An 18,091-nucleotide genomic window follows, 5' to 3' on the forward strand; every position below is an offset into this window, starting at 1 on the left:
AGATTATCTAAACCAATTCTCGGCCAACATGATGAGTTGCATATTTACATGATGTTCAGAGTCAACTCGTTTCTTAATGGTTACCAGCAGTTCTCTAGATTCTGCCTGAGGTTTACATAGCAGATGCTTTTATATATATTTTTTCAGCAGAAGATATCCATAAAATATACTAAGCCTATATAAATATAATATTTTAGATACAAAATCATTTTCCAAATGTATTGCAAGTTTAGTTCTTTGGTCAATTAATAAAAATAATGAACTCAATACTTTCACACTTGACCATGGAATAAAAGCTAAAATGTATGTATGCCTTATAATGTTTACATGCAAATTTCTGTTTTCTAAAGGAAATGTTGCTCTTTATCTTTTGCAATAAACAGAATCCATCAGTTCTTCACAGTGGGAATGAGAAGAAGTCCTTAAAGTATACTCTTCAAATGTAGGCCCATAAATTGCCTGTGACACTAATCAATCTAGATAGAACTAAGACTGTGTAATGATAAGGAGGCAGAAATCTGCATTAAATGTCTTTTGGATATACCATTGATTGCATTATCATCATATCTATTCAATATGAGATTATCATACTAATTTTTAAAAAAATTATTTGAAAGACAAGCTATCATTTATCTTTAGGATGAATATCTAATAGGAGCCAGTGGGATGCATGTGTGCCGTGGAACTGCTCTTCCAGTTTCTAGTGCTTCCCCACCCGCGTCAGCATTCTCCCATGACAGTAATTAATACATGCCTATTGAGTGTATGTCTACCTTTAAATCCAGTCAAGCAAAATTGTACAGTATTGCAAAATGCAATATTACTATTTTTTGTCATTCTTTGTTTCTTCCTGCATTTCTATGGAAATTTACATTTCTGTTTTTTGTTCTGCTTTTGCTATGTGATTTTGTCAAAGGGATTAGATAAATCATCATATCATCTATTCAATATGATATTATCACGCTAACTTAAAAAAATCCTTCCAAAGACAAGCTAACATTTATCTTTAGGGTGAATATCTAATAATAGCCAGTGGGATGCAGCAGTTGTAAAGTTTTTCAGACTCAGTTACTGTGACAACCTTCCTTAAAGTAAATAGTGAATGGGCAGATACTTATCTGTTTTCCTTCCCTTTTTCTGCTGCATATTTTCTTCCTGTTTTTCTGTTTCTTCCACATCATATTTGTATTTTAAACAACAAAAAAGAAAGACAAGTTCTTAAAATCCAGCAACCTACTCTAAAGATCAGTAGTATTATGTTAAATGATCTCCAATTTATTTAATATGGTTTTAACTATATTTCTTTCAAGAAATGGATGGAAGTATAAATACTCCTCTTTCCATCCTTTTCTATATGACAATACTGCAGAGTAGATGAGGCTGGAAGTGTAATTGATTACAATACCCAGTGATGATTTCAATATGGATTTTTAATTATTTAATTTATATAGCTGCCCAATTAATGTGCAGCTCAGAACCCTGTATAGGATTAATGTGCAGCTCAGGACCCTGTATAGGATTAAAAATAGCAAACAGTCATAAAAAGACATTAAAATATAATAAAACAGATTGCACCAAGAGGCAAACCATCAAATAATTAAAACATAATCAAAATAAATGAAAAGACTGGCAAATCAAAGTTCAGACAAATCAGCCATCAACAGGCATATGGAGATAAACAAGATCTACATATTCAAAAGAGATAATAAAAAACCCCAAAAGGAAACAAAAAGTCCACAACACCTCCTCATCAGCAATCAATGCCTAGATGAGCAGAGACTAACACCATGATTAATACTGAACCAATAATCAAGAAGTAAATACATCCCACCCCCAAATCAAGGAAGTATCAACTTAGCCAAGCAAGCTAGCTAGCTAACAATAAACAGCCAACAAAGAACCACCACGAACATTTCATCAATATTGGCAGGGCAAGACAGTAGTGTATAAAAATAGAGCAAACCCCAATCCCTTATAACACTGGTGACATCACCTAATTTGCAGATGTTTCTTCTGCAAGAAAACAACCAAACTCAAGAGGCCCCAAGAACTCTGCAATCAAAATTGCCATAAAACCTCCTGATGGGCAGGGGGGCTGGGGGATCAGATCTTCAGAGCCATCCAAAAGGTAGGCAGAGTTGGAGCCATCCAAATCTTGGAAAAATACTTTTCCATGAGGACACCGGTTGCAAAACAAAACTGGCTGCAGGGTTCCAACAGATTACACTGCTTAAGTGATAGGACACAACATACTCTCCCTGTCAGTTCATATCAGTTTGTTAGAAATAATCGGATAGAAAATCTCAAATGTAATCAGACCCTATACCACGAAAGGCTTTCAAGGTGACAACCAATATCTTGAATTACACTTGGAAGCTTATTGGTAAGGAGTACAGTTTACGAAGCTGCAGGCTACATGGGCATCCATAACTATTCACATTGCTGCCCTTTGGACCAGTGGAACTTTCTAGTGGTCTTTAAGGGCAGCCCCATACAAAATACATTGCAGTACAGTAATCCAGATAAGAGGTAATATCTTTAGGATATTCTTTCTGTTCCTTTTCATATTTGGTATTTCCCTAGTTAAAATGTGGCATTTAAAGTGGGTGATCATGACTGTGCAATTAGCTAAAATTAAAATTACCTGCTGGTAAACTATCTCCCTTACTTCAGAGGAAAGTGGGATTATAATTGAAAATGGTAAATCCAAGGAATCTGGCAAATACAAACACTATTCCTCTTCTTTCATAAAGAGCCATGGTGGTTAGAATGCAATATTGCAAGCTAACTCTGCCCACAGACACGACTTCAATCCTTAGCAGCTCAAGGTTCACTCACCCTTCATTCTTCCAAGCTTGGTAAAATGGGGACCCAGATAATTGGTGGCAATAAACCGACATTTATAAATAAGTCCAAGTGTTATTACTAGGGCTGTAAATGAAAAGAGAAAGACAGCTGTCTTCTCATCTATCTTGTGGAAACCCAAAAAGATGGTAAAGAGAATATAATAAAAAGAACAGTGGAAGTAAAGTGCTAATGATGGTGGCAGATGCTAATGAATAGATTGAACAGATTTATTTTTTCCTCCTGGCGATCCTAAAGCACATTTCTGATCACAATGACCGCTTTAAGTCATTAGGAGACAGTAAAATTCTGCATGCAGCAGTGTTGGTGGATAATGAGTACAAATACAATATTAAGGCAATAATGTCACTCTAGACAGCCTCTAAAGTCAAGTAGTGCTGAATTTTAAGTAATAAATCGTATGTTGAAGGTTATACTGAAGGTCTCTACCTTAGCTTTAATGATCACATTGATTGCTGATGCATATAATCAAGTCAACATCAACACTTCTGTGTTGTTGCTTATCAGTTGAATTATCTGGAATGTAGTATAATCAAAATACATAGGGTCAATCCATTTCAAATACTTGAAACATACTGACATTTGGATATACTATAGCTACACTATCATCCACATTGATGGTTAAAGTATCTAATGGTTCTCACATTATGACCTGACAGAATCATCACATGTGGCCTCTTTCCATGGGTGGCATTCTAACATCACACTAAGACCAGCCTTCCACTGATCTTTCTTCTCCATTTCTAGTGCAGCTGGCAATGTCATTATTCTGACATGCACTCTACACAAATGATTGCGTATTTCACACCTGCCTATTTTAAAAAAGGTTTCTCTTCATCCAGCCTTACATGTATGAACGTTGGAAAAATAACTCTTTCCTTTAATGAATCTGTTTTTATGACTGTTTTGTACTGTTGTTTTGAATTATTTCAGGAATTTTATTATGTACTTTATGGGTGTATTTTTATTTTAAACTCCTTTAAGTAAGAGTGAGAGAGAGAGAGAGAGAGAGAGAGAGTGAGTGAGTGAGTGAGTGAGTGAGTGAGTGAGTGAGTGAGAGAGAGGGAGAGATTATGGGAAATGTACTCCTGAAGTTTCTTGGTTACATGTTTCTAAAACAGTAGATAACGGTGCTTTCCTTTTACAAAGAAAAAAACAACATATAAGGCGTTGAATCCAGCTTTTATTATATTGCCTATTTTCCTTCGCACTTTCCGTGTGGCTGGAAGTGGCCACGAAGGCAAATGAACCAGGAGAGGAAATTAAACTCTGAGCCGACGAGAGAGCCGCGGACACCCTTGCGCAGAGGGGCGAAATAGAAGCGGTCGCTCCGCTCCGGCAAGAGTAGGCGCTCCAGGCTCGGCGCGGGGTTGAGGGGTGGTTCTCGTTTTGGAGGTCTCCCGGGTTGGAAAGACAATTTCACTCCACGAGGGAGGAAGAGGCTCCCCTTTTGTAGTCAGGGGAGCCGCCTGACAGTCTCGGCCCCGAGGTAGCACGGCAAAAGGCAGCCGCCGCCGCTTCCTCTTCTCTCCCCCCCTCTCTCTCTCCCTCAGTCCGGTGTTCCCGTCCTTTCCCCTCCCCCACAATGCAGTGCGCGCCGCGGCTGACATGGCGGCCGGCCCAGATTGAGGCGCTCGCATCTGGGCCTCCAACTGCCGGAGCAAGACATGGAGTGGGAGGCGGCCGGGACATCCCTGGGGTGACAGCCAGGTATTTGCGTCCCAAGGGGGGGGGGAGAAAGGGAGTCCAGACGATCAGCCCGCTTTGGCCAAACGCTCCTGCATGGGTTGGCCCCGGCTGGGCTCCTTCCCTTCTTTCGGAGCTGAAGTAATTTTCGGAGGGGGGGGTGGAGAGAGGAAAGTACGCCAACGCTTTTTCGCTCCCCCCATCTCCTTCAAAGTTACCTCGGAGGGTCTCTGTTTAGGGGGCCATATCCAGAGCCCCGCTCCCCTATTTCCTCACAGGTCCTCCCAACTAAGGTCTTCGGGACCTGACTTTCGTTTCCTTGCTTTTGTTTCTAGGGGCGGGGAAAGGAAGGTTTCGAAGCAAAGGCCTGAGCGAAGCTGTCCGTGCGTGCCTAGCGGAGAGTTGTTTTGGGAAGCTTGGGGGAGGGGACGTTTGTTAATCGGAAGACTTGAAAATAGCGGCTGTTGTGTTTTGAGGGTTCACAGGGGGAACATTTATACCATGGAAGGCACCCTACAGATTGGAGGGGGGGGGGTTATCTGGTGTGGCGTCCTACGAAGAGTTGCGACGTTGCGACTGAAGACTAATTTGAGAATGGTACTTGTGGGTTTTGCTCGGAGAAGAGCTCTTGGGACACATTCAACGGCTTTTTCTTGTCAACTCTTAAGGTTTTTTTTACGTGTTGATTTCAAAATTTCAGACCTTTAGCAGAGCAGAATAGAAACTAATGGGGTCTATAAAGGCTTCCATGAACAAAAATCAGCCTCCCTCCCCCAAGGAGCCTATTGTGTGGAATATGAGGTGTACATTATATTTAGAGTTGTCGATATGTTAAGGTTTTGGCTTTCTGCCATAGCCTTATTTTGTTTTCTCTTTGAATAATCTGGTAATAAAAAGTTTTCCTGTCTTCAACCAGTTAAAAGGCTAATTATCTGCATTTTGCAAACAGGAAAACTGAGGCATCCCACTTCACCAAATGTTTCAAATTTACCTCCTGCCTGCTTTGTACACCACAAAAACACTAGGTAAGGAGTCATGACTCTGTATATAGTAGAGTTTGTGCATGTACTTGTTTTCACTGCATTAGGTGAAATGGCAATGGCCAATTTCACAGTCAAGCTGTTGTTTTTTTAAAAAAACAAAATGTTATGTGGACATGCTTTTACTTAGTGCTCCTGCTTAATGCTAATTCACTGTAATATTCTCTTAACCATATGAAGATGCGCAAAATATTTTTAAAATTGCAGTGTTTGTATCAACACTTTCTCAATGTTTTCATGAGTTAGGTTTTTTTTCTTTCTTAAGTGATAGCCCAACATAGAACTAGGGGAAAAAATACCTAGGCTGAATGGATCTGATATTTTTCTGGCAGTATCGCTCTAATGTATACAGTTTATAGGAGCATACATAAGCACTTCAGTGATAGAAAAAGAAACAGTCATAATTTAAGGGTTGGTCATTTGCTAAAATAAGGATATTACTGTAATGGAAGAAAGCTTTTTGAAATTTATAACTGCATTTTGACAGCAAATAAATTGGTATCTTGCAACAAGTGTATGGTAGATCTGATTTTAAAAACAAAATTAACCTAGTGCATCAACATCATTCATAACTTATCTTTCTGTGATAGGTCTGAACTGAGGATTGATTTATGGAATTCTTTTCCTATGTCTTTCTTTCTAAATAGTCTTCCCCAGTTCTTTCTTTATGAAGGAAAAATCTAGTATGATTATTTTCATTTCTAGTTTGGCCTCTCCTCTTTGTTATCTTTCACTCTTTGAATTTCTTTATGAAATCTGAATCATTTTGCATCTTGTTTTGAACAATTATCAATTGAACAATCATTTACAACTTATCCCAGTAGCAATGATAAATAACTCAATTCATTTAGCCTTAACCCAATTATATTTATGTATAGTATTCATAAACTATTTGTTATTCATGTATTGAGGTATTGTTAGGATTTTACACATTATTATTTATAGCAATAGCTTTGGGGGATGGTTCTTTGCATTGCTTGGTGTGGTTAGCCATTGGCGAACTGCTTTGTTAAGCAGAAATGACCCCAATTTGGGCAGACCATCTGTCTCCTGCTCAGGAATGCCTGACCATAAAGGTGATGAGCAAGACCTGATACCAAGTTACTTACTATGGAGGAATGTTATTGATAAGATAAAGGTCTTAGTCTATCTTGTAACCTTTTACTTGTAACATTTAGCTGATCTGTATTACTAAGACCTCTTGAAGATCTATCTATGCAGGATGTTTCTCTTAATGATTGGTTTACAATGTGTGCATCCATGATTGGTTCATGGCAATATATGCTTTTCAAAATTGTATAAAAGGGGTCCAATCTAAGCAGAGGTGTGCCCATTTGGAACTTGCTTTTGGATAATCTCTTTACTTGCAAATAAACCTTTTCCTTTCTACCTGTCTGGTGTGGTTCATTGGGCCTGTGTGCAGGTAAAATGATCCAAGCTTTCTGGGACCACAACAAGATCTTGGATTTTTTTGCTTGTTTGTTGTAATTTTGAGGATTTAAGAGTGATATGAAACCCCGGGGGTAGTAGATGGCTTGAGGGCATCTCCCACCTTTCTTAAGTTTTTAACTTCTTTATTTTAACTTTGCTTCAATTTAAGTACGTTTTATACTACTGTATTTTTTAATTGTAAACTGCCCAAACTCCTTTAGGTGAGATGGTTGATGTAGAAATTTGTTAAATAAATAAACTGTATTTAGGAATTTAGTATTTAGGTAATCAGATAATTGCTACTGATTTGTACAAAGATATATTCTTAATTTTAAAACCAAAGGAATATAGATTAGTATTTATGTTAAATCTAAAACTATATCGTTACTGTTTATTTATTTGTACTGGCTTATTTGTTTATCCAATTATATGGTTTCTTGCAAAATGTTGAATTAGAAAAATTTAAATTAAGGAGCTTCTGAGTTAAGAGTTTTCATTACCCAATTTAACAAATAAATTATAAAAGTTATGTTAATTTTACATACTTTAATTTTGGTATGTAAATACCAGATGTTTTTCTAACCAAATGATCCAAAGTAAAACAATTGATAGAAATAAATTAATAACTCATACTTACTATATTTGAACATGTGGTATAACACTTGAAAATTATTTATATTGAATGTCTTTATTTCAGATATTACAAATCAGTAGCATGCCCTTATTTAATTCATGTCTTAACAAAAACTGTATTTATTAATTTAACATCCTTGAAAAGTTGTGAACATAAGCCCATGCATATTGACGATAGTCACCTAAAAATTAATATTTAGTGTTTTCTCTAGATTGACAACATTATGCTTGTGCAATTTGATTATAATAGTATTTATTTATTATAATTATTTTGGGGGGAAATAGTGGTTTTGTAAACGGATCTGAATACAGTAATAGAAAGATTTATATTTCACTGTCCTCCTTTAGTCTTTTTATTGCCCAAGGAACATTATCCTGTGTTTGAAGTTAGTAGCATATCTAATTGTGAACGAAATAATTTTCTCTTTACATTAGAATTCATTTAAGAAGTTTAAAAGGGAATCACTAGTTTTTTGAAAAATATTATAATCCTTCTCCAGGCAAAGTGGGAGTTGTCACTTTTGTTACAATTACACTTTTCCTACACCAATACTTATTTGCTTTATCACAGATCTACCATAGATGGTAAAAAAATCCTCCTTTATATTTCCATTTTCATATACATTTGAAGTACCTTTATACATTTTTGACAATTTATCCAGTGTTAGATATCAACAGTACATAATTTCATAAAATGCTTTTTTTAAATTATAACTTAATGTAAAATTTAAACGATTCATCCATTTCCCCCCACACATGTTGTTCAAGCATTATAACCAATTTTTTCTGTCCATTGAATCATACAATATACTCATTCTCCAAATTCAATTTTAATATCAATTTATAAAACTTAGCAATAATGTGTTCATCATTACCACACAATAGTTTCTAGTTTATTTTTTCCAAAGTCAAATCCATAAGTTTTTGTATCTAATTTAAACCTTTTTTTCAATTGTAAATATGTAAACCAGTGACAGACATATTCCTTCAAATTACAATTCATCTTTGGATTTGCGTCTAGGTTCACCATAATTAAAAAATATTATTTGACCATAAGTTCACCAGTTTGGCCTCACCACCATTTCTTTCTTAAATAAAGCTTCCAGTGGTGACACCTAAAGCAAGAATCCTCAAGCTCCAGTTCGTGGACCGGAACTGGTCCGCAACATGCCAGCAACTGGGCCCCGCAAACAAGTGAAGCCCCATCTGCAGGATACAAACAGCATGCTAAACTACGCCCCCTCCAGTGTCACAGAAAAACCTCTTTCCAAGGAACCAGTCCCTGGTGCTCAAAAGGTTGGGGGGAGGGCACTGATCTAAGGAGTCATCTTTGTGGAGAACTTTAGATTTATTTCAAACCATTAGGATGACACATCTAATAAAGTAATTGTTGAAATCAACATTTATGTTAACCTTATCATAAGTAGTGTGTGCCGTTCAAATCTAATTCATGGTCCTCCAGATCACGTAGCTTCCTGTTTTGGAGAGTCACCTACCCTTTAAGCCAGATAAAACAATCATCAAGATGCCATTTTAAATGTGGCAAACCCAAACCTCTTTCTTTAGCATCTTGCACTAATTTAGATCTAATCTTGGTTATACATCTGATGTTTTATAGTAATAAAAACTAACCATCTTGCACTAATTTAGATCTAATCTTGGTTATACATCTGATGTTTTATAGTAATAAAAACTAATTTTGACTGAATGAAATATAACCTACACAAATCTTTCAATTACACATGCTTTGATGCCATAGGAGGGCTTATGAAGCATTTCATAAAATTGATAAAGCAACCTCATTTTTTCTAGGCTTGCATGGTTGCTTTAAAAGCTACTCCCATCTGTTTCATATGTCTGTACTAGTTCAGGACACCAGATTGAGGACTATTGCTTTATGTTTTGTAGTAATATTTTTACATGTTTGTTTTTTCCAGACAATCATCCAGATACTTTGCTTGAACAGAGGATTTTTCTCCATCCAAATTGTTGCAAAATTTCATTTCAGATCTTCTCAAGTGATAGAAAAAGCAAGTCGTCTTAATAATGGAAGAAGGCAAGATTCCAAAAAGTGGAAATCATGACATAAGAAAATCCACCCGTATTGTGTGTGAAGAAAGCAAGACTGCCAGAGCTGTAACCATTCAAAATTGTAAAACTAACAGAAATGACAAGTCTATAAAAGAAGTTGGGAAAAGTTCTACAAATGGTAACAGCTTCAAAAAGATTAAGCAAAATGATGTTTGTCCTGAAAAATCAGGAGAAAATAAATCACGTAAGACAAATAGTTGCATTCCTGGATATAAAGACATGGGATCAGGTCTTCAGGATCAGAATCATAGCAAAGGAAAAAGATTACTGAATGTATCAACAGCAGTAGAAAATCAGAAAGTGTTAAAAGTTCAGCATGCACATGAAAACTTTCCAACTTCTCATATTTTAGAAAATGGTGCCAGTACAGAAGGGACTCCTGAATTGGAAAATCTATTAAGAGAGGATACTTCCAAAATTAATGTTAATTGGTGTAATGACTCTGAGAAAAGTGATTTGGATTTAAGATCAGTAGAACAAACATCTGAAGATTACTGTAAGTGTGCATTCAAGTATTTTTTTAAAAAATCCTATCAGAAATTAAAGCTTTCCCTTGTGTTACTTATGTATATGTTATTAAGTGGAACAGGTTGATTTCTTTTTATGTAATTTAAAAAATATTATTTTCTGTGGAACTTAATAGAAATCTTTGTAATTCTAATTGAAATATTCTGGCATTTTGCTACATAAAACGTGCTATAATAATTTCTTAATTTAAGCATGACTAAGTTTTTGAGTTTTTTCTCCATGCTATGTTGCTTTTTTGCTTGAAAGGGATTTTCAAAAAGCTATAGAGTCATAACTTAAATGCAGTTATCTTCTATAAGCTAAATGAAGAATGATCCTTTTAGAATGGGATCAAATATTATATGACTGAAAGTTCATTCATATAATAAAATCTCCTTCTTCATGAAAGATCTGCATAGTGCTACATAAGTTTCCTGCATACTATCATGTAGAAATAGGTAGAACTTCCTCATTTTGCTGTCTTAATAAAATCTGTATAGCACTGCAGAAGCTTCTGAATGCTGCAAGATTGTGCAGATATCCTTAAGGCAGCAAAACGAAGCATTTGATTTCTGAGGCACATGGCAGTAGTTAGGACAAAATGGTGGTCGCTTCTGGAACTCTGCCATTTGGCCGCACAAAAAAGCAATCGATTCCAGTGCTCTGGAAAGTCTTACAACACTTTAAAGGGAGGGAGGAGGTTGTTTGGTGTGGTGGGATGGAAATCAGACCTATGATCTGGGGAGACCTGGTGGGAGTAGGTAAAGGCCTGTGGACATGAGACATGAAGTGGAGCACAGGGCATCTCGGGAGTGGAGGAAGGCCTTGGAAGGGCCCAAACAGGTGAGCCTCAGTCTGTGCTATGCTTCCAAGGGCCTCTCCCACCCCTGGGATACCCCGTTCTCCATTTAGTAACCTGGGCATTGCTTTAACAATTCACAGGGGAGAACAAGGATTGAGTCATTAAGTGAGACACTTCACCTAACCACCATTGTGACATGTGATTGTAGTTGGCAGGCTCCATTCCAGTTGTATCTCGAGGACTATCTGTGTCATATTATTCTAAATGAGAGAAAGATAACTGCCTCTGCACCATAGCAGCCATAGATTTGGTATATACCAAAGGAGCTCTAGTGATGCAGTGGTTAGAATGCATTATCACAGGTTAACTCTGCCCACAGCCAAGAGTTCAATTCTGATCGGCCTTCCATCCTTCTGGGATTTGTAAAATGAAGACCAGATTGTTGAGGACATTGTGCTGACATTTGTAAACCGCTCGGAGTGCTGTAAATCACTATGCAGTGGAATAAATAAGTATTGCTATTACTACCAATATATACAAATCCACTTGTTTAGTGATCCCAATTGGGACCAGCAACTTTGTCATTTTGAGAAGTGGTTGCTAAATAAAATTGCTACTGTGGTTATGATCTTATTTCAGTTTTCCTTTATAGAACATGCAAGGATTAGTTGTAGGGTTACTTTTCATAAGCATTGTAATAGCGAACCGTTGTTAAATAAAACAGTTTCTAAGAGGTGTGTGTGTGTGTGCTTCGCCTAATTTCTCAAGACATTCATAAAGAGATTCTCAATAATCTTTACAACTGTCATATTTGATCCATGTGAATAATACTGAGAATTATCCAATAAAGCTTGTTATCTAAATCTAATTTTTTATTATGAGCATTTCCAAACTTAGTTTCCACAATTTTCAAAAAAAGGATATATCTACATTCTATGGTTTCTTAATTTAGATTTATGGCAGTTATAAAAAATGTATTAAACATTCTCTTCATCCTATTCCTACAAGGTAAAATAAAAAATTCTGACTCGGCTAAAGAAAGTAAGTCAGAAACTGATGATTTAGAAAACGTTACTGTCATGGATGAATCAACACTGATGGAAGAAGAACAGTTGGGCTTGAAACAAGCTGAAGAGCGACTGGAAAGAGATTACATTATCCGCTTGGAAAAAGTAAGTACAAAATTTAATTTGTGTATATGTGTGCATGCTAGACTGTATATCTAACTTAAAAGAAGAGTTTAATTTAAGGATTTGTCTTTAAATTTTATAATATGAAGAAGTTTACCTAAATTAAAATAATCTTGTAATTTTGGATTAGAAGGATTCTGGATTCCTTTTTAGCATGGCAGGAAACTTCTTAATTGCCTTTCATATTACTATAATAGATGAGAACAGATAATTTTTCAGTTAATTAGAAGGAATTATATACATTTCTTGGTTTGTAGTAAACACTGAAGAAGCCTATTCATAGTTGATGATAAGCCATTAATGTATCTGCTTAATTACACTTTGTGTATAGTTTTGTTTTAGTATTATAGTATTTATTATAGTATTTATAGTATTTAGGATGATTTTTGCAACTAAGCTTGAAATGTGTTGAAAATCAACATGCACTTATTTTTTTTAGTGTTTTCCCATGACTATCATGTTCTCTAGGAACAAATCCCGATTAGCGATGCTTATTGTAGAAAAAAGGTTTATTTATTCAACAATGGTTCAGAATTATTGTGGCACTGAACCAATGAATATTTCAATCCATCCTCGGAGTTTCAGCTTTTCCAGCACTTCTGCAGTCAAATGATTGCAATCTGGGTGCTTGGCAACCAATTCACATTTATGTTCAGGTGCACTGCTCAGCTATTATGTGATAGCCATTTGCAGCCTTCTCTACCAGCTTTCCCAGAAAGTCAAGGGAGAAGCTAGCAGGAAGGTCCCAAATTGCTGAGGTAAGTGTCCCCTACCAACATAGCCTTCCCCAGTTCCTTGTGCTGCACTGGTCACATGCACTTGATACATGCTGTACCTCTTGCACAACCCTTTGTACCCACATGCATTCTCCTTAACTCATATCACATATCTCACATACCTACTCATGGCCTTGTACACCCAATCCACGCTGTGCTGCTTGCACATGCCCTTAATATACCCTCTCACTCTCTCCCTCACCAGTACTAGCCACTTGTCTGCCTACCAGCCTGCATTTTGCTTCCCCAACCAAAGTAAATGGGAAAACCAGGTTTCCTCCTTTTTTCCCCACTGACTTTGGTTGAGGAACCCGCAAGAAGTTGACTTTCATAACAACCATGAGATTCAGTTAACAGCAGCAAGGAATGCAGGAATTGCCATCACTAGGCAGTGCAGTTGTATTTTACAATTGCATCACTTAGCCATGGAAATTTCCATCTCTATTGCCATAGTAAACTGAGGACTATTTGTATTGTACAGTAGAATTAAACAATTCCTTATTGGAGTGCTCTTTATGAAAGCAATTAAAAGTAAAACTTAAGGTTTTTGAAATGCTTTTAGTCAGGTTAATTGTATGACCATATTTGGAATATTGCATACAATTCTAATCACAAAACCTTTCAAAAGTATTATAAATGTAGAAAAGGAACATTAAAGGGCAGTACTTATGAGATAGGGGTAAGGCAGTTTTCAAGAGGAAAATTTTCAGCTTTGGTGGTTTACTGCTATGAAGAAAAAATGTGTAGAAAGAAGCCGCTTTGGTAATTGTAGAAGCCAGGATAACCAATATATCTGATATTTGGTATTGTATAAAGAGAGAAAAAATACTTTTCATATATTAACTTAATTAAAAGTTGGAATCTTTTCTAGATACTGTTATATGCATTTTAAAATTATTTTAATATTGTATGCTAGAGTTGAGTAGACTTATATATTTAATAAATGAATAAAATAATACCAAAAAGGAAGTGAGAGTTAAAACTTGGATGACTTTAAAAAACAGATAAACATGGATAGGTTTATCAATTGTGAGTATATAGTTTAGTATATATTTCCATCCGCATTAGGGGCAGTATATTTCTCAAATGTAGTGGATGGAAATCATAAGTACTCATACTCTGGTGAAGGTTGGGGGGCAAATAAATCTTTGATTTAATTCAGCACAGTTCTTAATTTTGCAGTAACTATTTGGTTTATGTTTTAATGATGCTAAACTTTTCAATTTATTTTTCATAAACAGTTCTGGTATATTTATGAACAGGATAGATAGAGTCAATAGAAGTTTTTAATGTTTTATACTTTCTCAGTATTTTTGAAGCTAATCCTTTGAATAGTTTTACTGAAAATTGAAAGATGTATGTCTAAAATATTTTAAAGTTTATTTACATAAATGGGCATCCCTGTATGGTGAGTTGGGACAGTCTTTGTGTACTGTACTCTTCTATGGTAAATGTACTTAGAAGCATTTTATTGTTATGATGGGGAAAAAATAGCATAATTAAGTGGCTGCTGAATCTTAAATATGTGGTTTTTCCACAGCGCTCTCCAGAGTACTCTAATTGCCAGTACCTATGTAAGCTGTGTTTAGTTCATATTGAAAATATCCAGGGAGCTCATAAACATATTAAAGAAAAACGGCATAAAAAGAATATCATGGTAAGTGCTAGACTAAGTTTTGAAATTTCGCTCTGAAGTTCAGTCTTGGTTTCAAATGCATGGTACAGTTTTTAAACATTGGTTAATAGCAACCAAGATGAATAGACACGGGGTTATACTCAGGGGAGGGATTCTACCGGTTTGGGAGAACCTCTAGCTCTGAAGATGAGCTGGGAGCGAACTGTGCACTCAGCAAACAGTTGTTAAACCAGTAGGAACCCAGCCTTGGTTATACTCGTAAGAATTTTGTTGATGGTGAAAAAAAGATCCAACCATTACTGAGCTACTTTGCGTGGAACAAAAATGCCAGAGAAAGTCATGTGGGCTAGTATGGGCCCTGTTTTTCAGTCCATGCATTTTGTGCTTATAAGCCAAAGAATAGAGGTGCAGGTATGGTCCCTAAGGTTAACTTGGTACTTGTGAAAGAACTGGTTCATAGATATGTGAACAGGAATAAGTTAGGGATTTTGTTATTATACGTAATCTGCTGCCTAATGGAATCTCTGCTTAAGCTGTGCCAGTCTTAGAATTGATGTTGTAGATACCTAGAGTTATGGTATGGGAGGATTTCAATGTCTCCTTGGGTTGTTTTGTCTAGAGTGGTTTCATAGCAGCCCTGACAACCATGAGCCTATTCTTGTTGGTCACAGGGCACAAACTCAGTTTGGTATTTTATGGTGATTAGAAGTTTGTTCTGTGGGTGAGAATAAGTCAGATTTATTCAACCTTAATCATGCCGTTAAAGTTGAATATGTAGCTTTATCCCATTTATACAAGTAGTGTACCTATTATCATGGTGTATCCCAAAAAATATTTTTTATTCAAATAAATAAATTTAGTTGAATTCCAAAAGGCTTTGGAGCTTCATTTACCTGGGCTTCTATTAATGCCCCTGTTGGTTCTTGGGATAGGAACCTATTGGAGTAGTTGACACAGTTTTCCTAGTTTGTTACCTCCTTTGACCTTGTAGTAAACTCAGATGAACTGTGGGGTTTGAAACAACAAGGTAGATGAGCACAGGCTGAGGAGAGGACCTTACTTAAATCTCATAAGATATAGCATAAAGTCCATTTTAAAGTTTATTTTTAGGTGATTCATGCACAAAGAAATAATTTTTCTGTATATACTGCATTGAGAAGCTTACTACCTCCGAGTTGTTTTAGATTTTGAAGTGACTGACAGCCTTGCCTCCTCTCCTAGTTCTAATCAGAACTCTCTAAGCTTGTGGCAACACTTTTAGTTATTATTATTATTATTATTATACAATTGTATCACAGCGGCCAGTTGTTTTGCTGGATTTGGCATTGGTTACTAGTCGGGCCCCACCCAGGGGCCTAGGACATTGTAACATATTTTCGTAATATGCGTGCAGATCCAAGCAGTGCGGTTTTTTGCATTTGACTGATGGTGATTTTGTCAATTTTTAACTGTTTTAAATGTAATTCCAGTGCTTTGGGAATAGCACCCAGTGTGCCAATTACCACTGGAATTACCACTGCTGGTTTGTGCCATAGTTGTTGAATTTCAATTTTTAAGGCCTGGTATTTTGCGATTTTTTCATGTTCCTTCTCAGCGACCCTGCTATCACCTGGTATTGCGATGTCTATGATTGTGACCTTATTTTTCTCAACCAGTGTGATGTCTGGTGTATTATGCGCCAGTATTTTGTCTGTTTGTATGCGAAAATCCCACAAGATCTTGACCATCTGATTTTCGGTGACTTTTTCAGGCTGATGTTCCCACCAATTTGTTGCTGCTTTAATATTATAATTTTTGCACAAATTCCAATGGATCATTTGTGCTACTGAATTGTGCCGCAATTTATAATCAGTTGTTGTTGTTGTTGTTGTTGTTATCATTATTATTATTATTATTTTGCAGATAAAATCTCTTGTACAGTATGATCAGGGTGCAATGCTGAGATTACCTTTTACAGTTGTATCATAAGAGTGGATCATTCTGATAATACCTGAAGAAATGGACAGGCTGCTTTGAACAATATATGTCATCACATATTCTCTTGGATCCTTGCCCAATTTTATTTACAATTTCTGGTCCAGAGCTTTTGAGAGACACCTGAGTTATCTTCATAAATGTCCCTCAGAGGGAAGGGAAGCAAAAATGTTTCCTTGATTAAAGATAACAGTGGTTAGGTATTGTCTTAAGAACTGGGATCTTAAGAAGGGCAGCATAATGCAATCTTTTAACTTTCCATGATTATGAGGTAGCGATTGAGTAAGTGGTGTTTTCTCAACTGCAGGCTGCGTAGACCATTTCAAACTGGCTTCAGGACTGGCTACAGGCTTGAGACTTCTGTGGTTGGCTTATGTTTTTTCCCTGTCTCGCTCATGTTTCATTCAGTGGCCATAAGGACATGAATACCAACCTGTCCCCCTTGCTTTTCTTACTCTGTTTAATAAATTACTCTAACTCTTGCTCTAATAGGTTTTTGAATAATTAAACTGGTAGTTGGAGGATTTTCCTGTCAAAGTTCAAAACATTACTTTTTATCTTTATGTTTTTCATTAGGAAAAGCAAGAAGAAAATGAGCTCCGTGCGCTCCCTTCCCCGTCCCCTGTACAAGTTGCTGCTTTGAATTTTATGCTGATGGAGGCAGCAAAAGAAAAAGGAATATCTGATGATGATTTCAGAGTCCGCCAAGAAATTGTATATGATATGGAAAAGATTATTCAGCAATCCTTACCAGGTAACTCCTGGTATCTCTCATCTAAATGCAAACTAGGTCCAGTTGAGGTTGTATTTTTTGAGATTAACATGATCATCTGTGCTGCCACCTAGCAAAGTATTTTAAAATTAGAATAGCAAAATTAAGATAATTGCTTATACAGGTAGTCCTTGACTTATTACCACAATTGACCCAAAATTTCTGTTGCTAAGTGAGACTTCTTAATTGTAGTAAGAAAGGTCGTAAAAGGGGGCAAAGCTAGTTTTGCCCCTTTTATGACCTTCCTTGCCACAATTGTTCAGTGAATCACTTCAGTTATTAAGTTAGTAACATGGTTGTCAGTGAATCTGGCTTTCCCATTGACTTTGCGTCTCAGAAGGTTCAAAAGATGATCACAGAACACTTGGACATTGCAACTGTCATAAATATGAGTCAGTTGCCAAGCATCTGAATATTGATCACATGACCATGGAGATGCTGCAATGATCATAAAGGTGAAAACTGGTCATAAATAACTTCTTAAGTACCATTGCCAGCCACGGTGGCACAGTAGTTAGAGTGCAGTACTGCAGGCTACTTCTGCTGACTGCCAGCTGCCTGCAATGTGGCAGTTGAGCCGAGGTGGCGCAGTGGTTAAAATGCAGCACTGCAGTTCAGCAGTTTGGCTGTTCAAATCCCACCAGGCTCAAGGTTGACTCAGCCTTCCATCCTTCCGAGGTGGGTAAAA

General features: G+C 36.6%; 1 protein-coding gene across 6 annotated transcripts in view; it reads left to right on the top strand.

The window, feature by feature from the left end:
* The first annotated feature begins 4,434 nt into the window (after positions 1-4,434).
* Positions 4,435-18,091, top strand: part of TUT4 (terminal uridylyl transferase 4) — a 46,430-nt gene continuing 32,773 nt past the window's right edge. For 2 of the 6 annotated variants that reach the window (XM_087719652.1, XM_087719656.1), the window contains exons 1-6: positions 4,435-4,575; positions 5,501-5,576; positions 9,593-10,242; positions 12,064-12,227; positions 14,562-14,678; positions 17,208-17,385. In XM_087719652.1, the coding sequence (XP_087575778.1) occupies positions 9,702-10,242; positions 12,064-12,227; positions 14,562-14,678; positions 17,208-17,385 (1,000 nt within the window). In that variant the 5' untranslated portion in view covers positions 4,435-4,575; positions 5,501-5,576; positions 9,593-9,701. Of the gene's footprint in view, positions 4,576-4,894; positions 5,577-9,592; positions 10,243-12,063; positions 12,228-14,561; positions 14,679-17,207; positions 17,386-18,091 lie in introns of those variants that run through there. The other 4 variants (XM_087719653.1, XM_087719655.1, XM_087719654.1 and 1 more) reach the window with 4 other exon arrangements.

This window comes from Thamnophis sirtalis, unplaced genomic scaffold (assembly GCF_051295495.1).
Source record: "Thamnophis sirtalis isolate CommonGarterSnake01/CBP01778 unplaced genomic scaffold, rThaSir2_p1.2 scaffold_7, whole genome shotgun sequence".
NCBI lineage: Eukaryota > Metazoa > Chordata > Lepidosauria > Squamata > Natricidae > Thamnophis > Thamnophis sirtalis.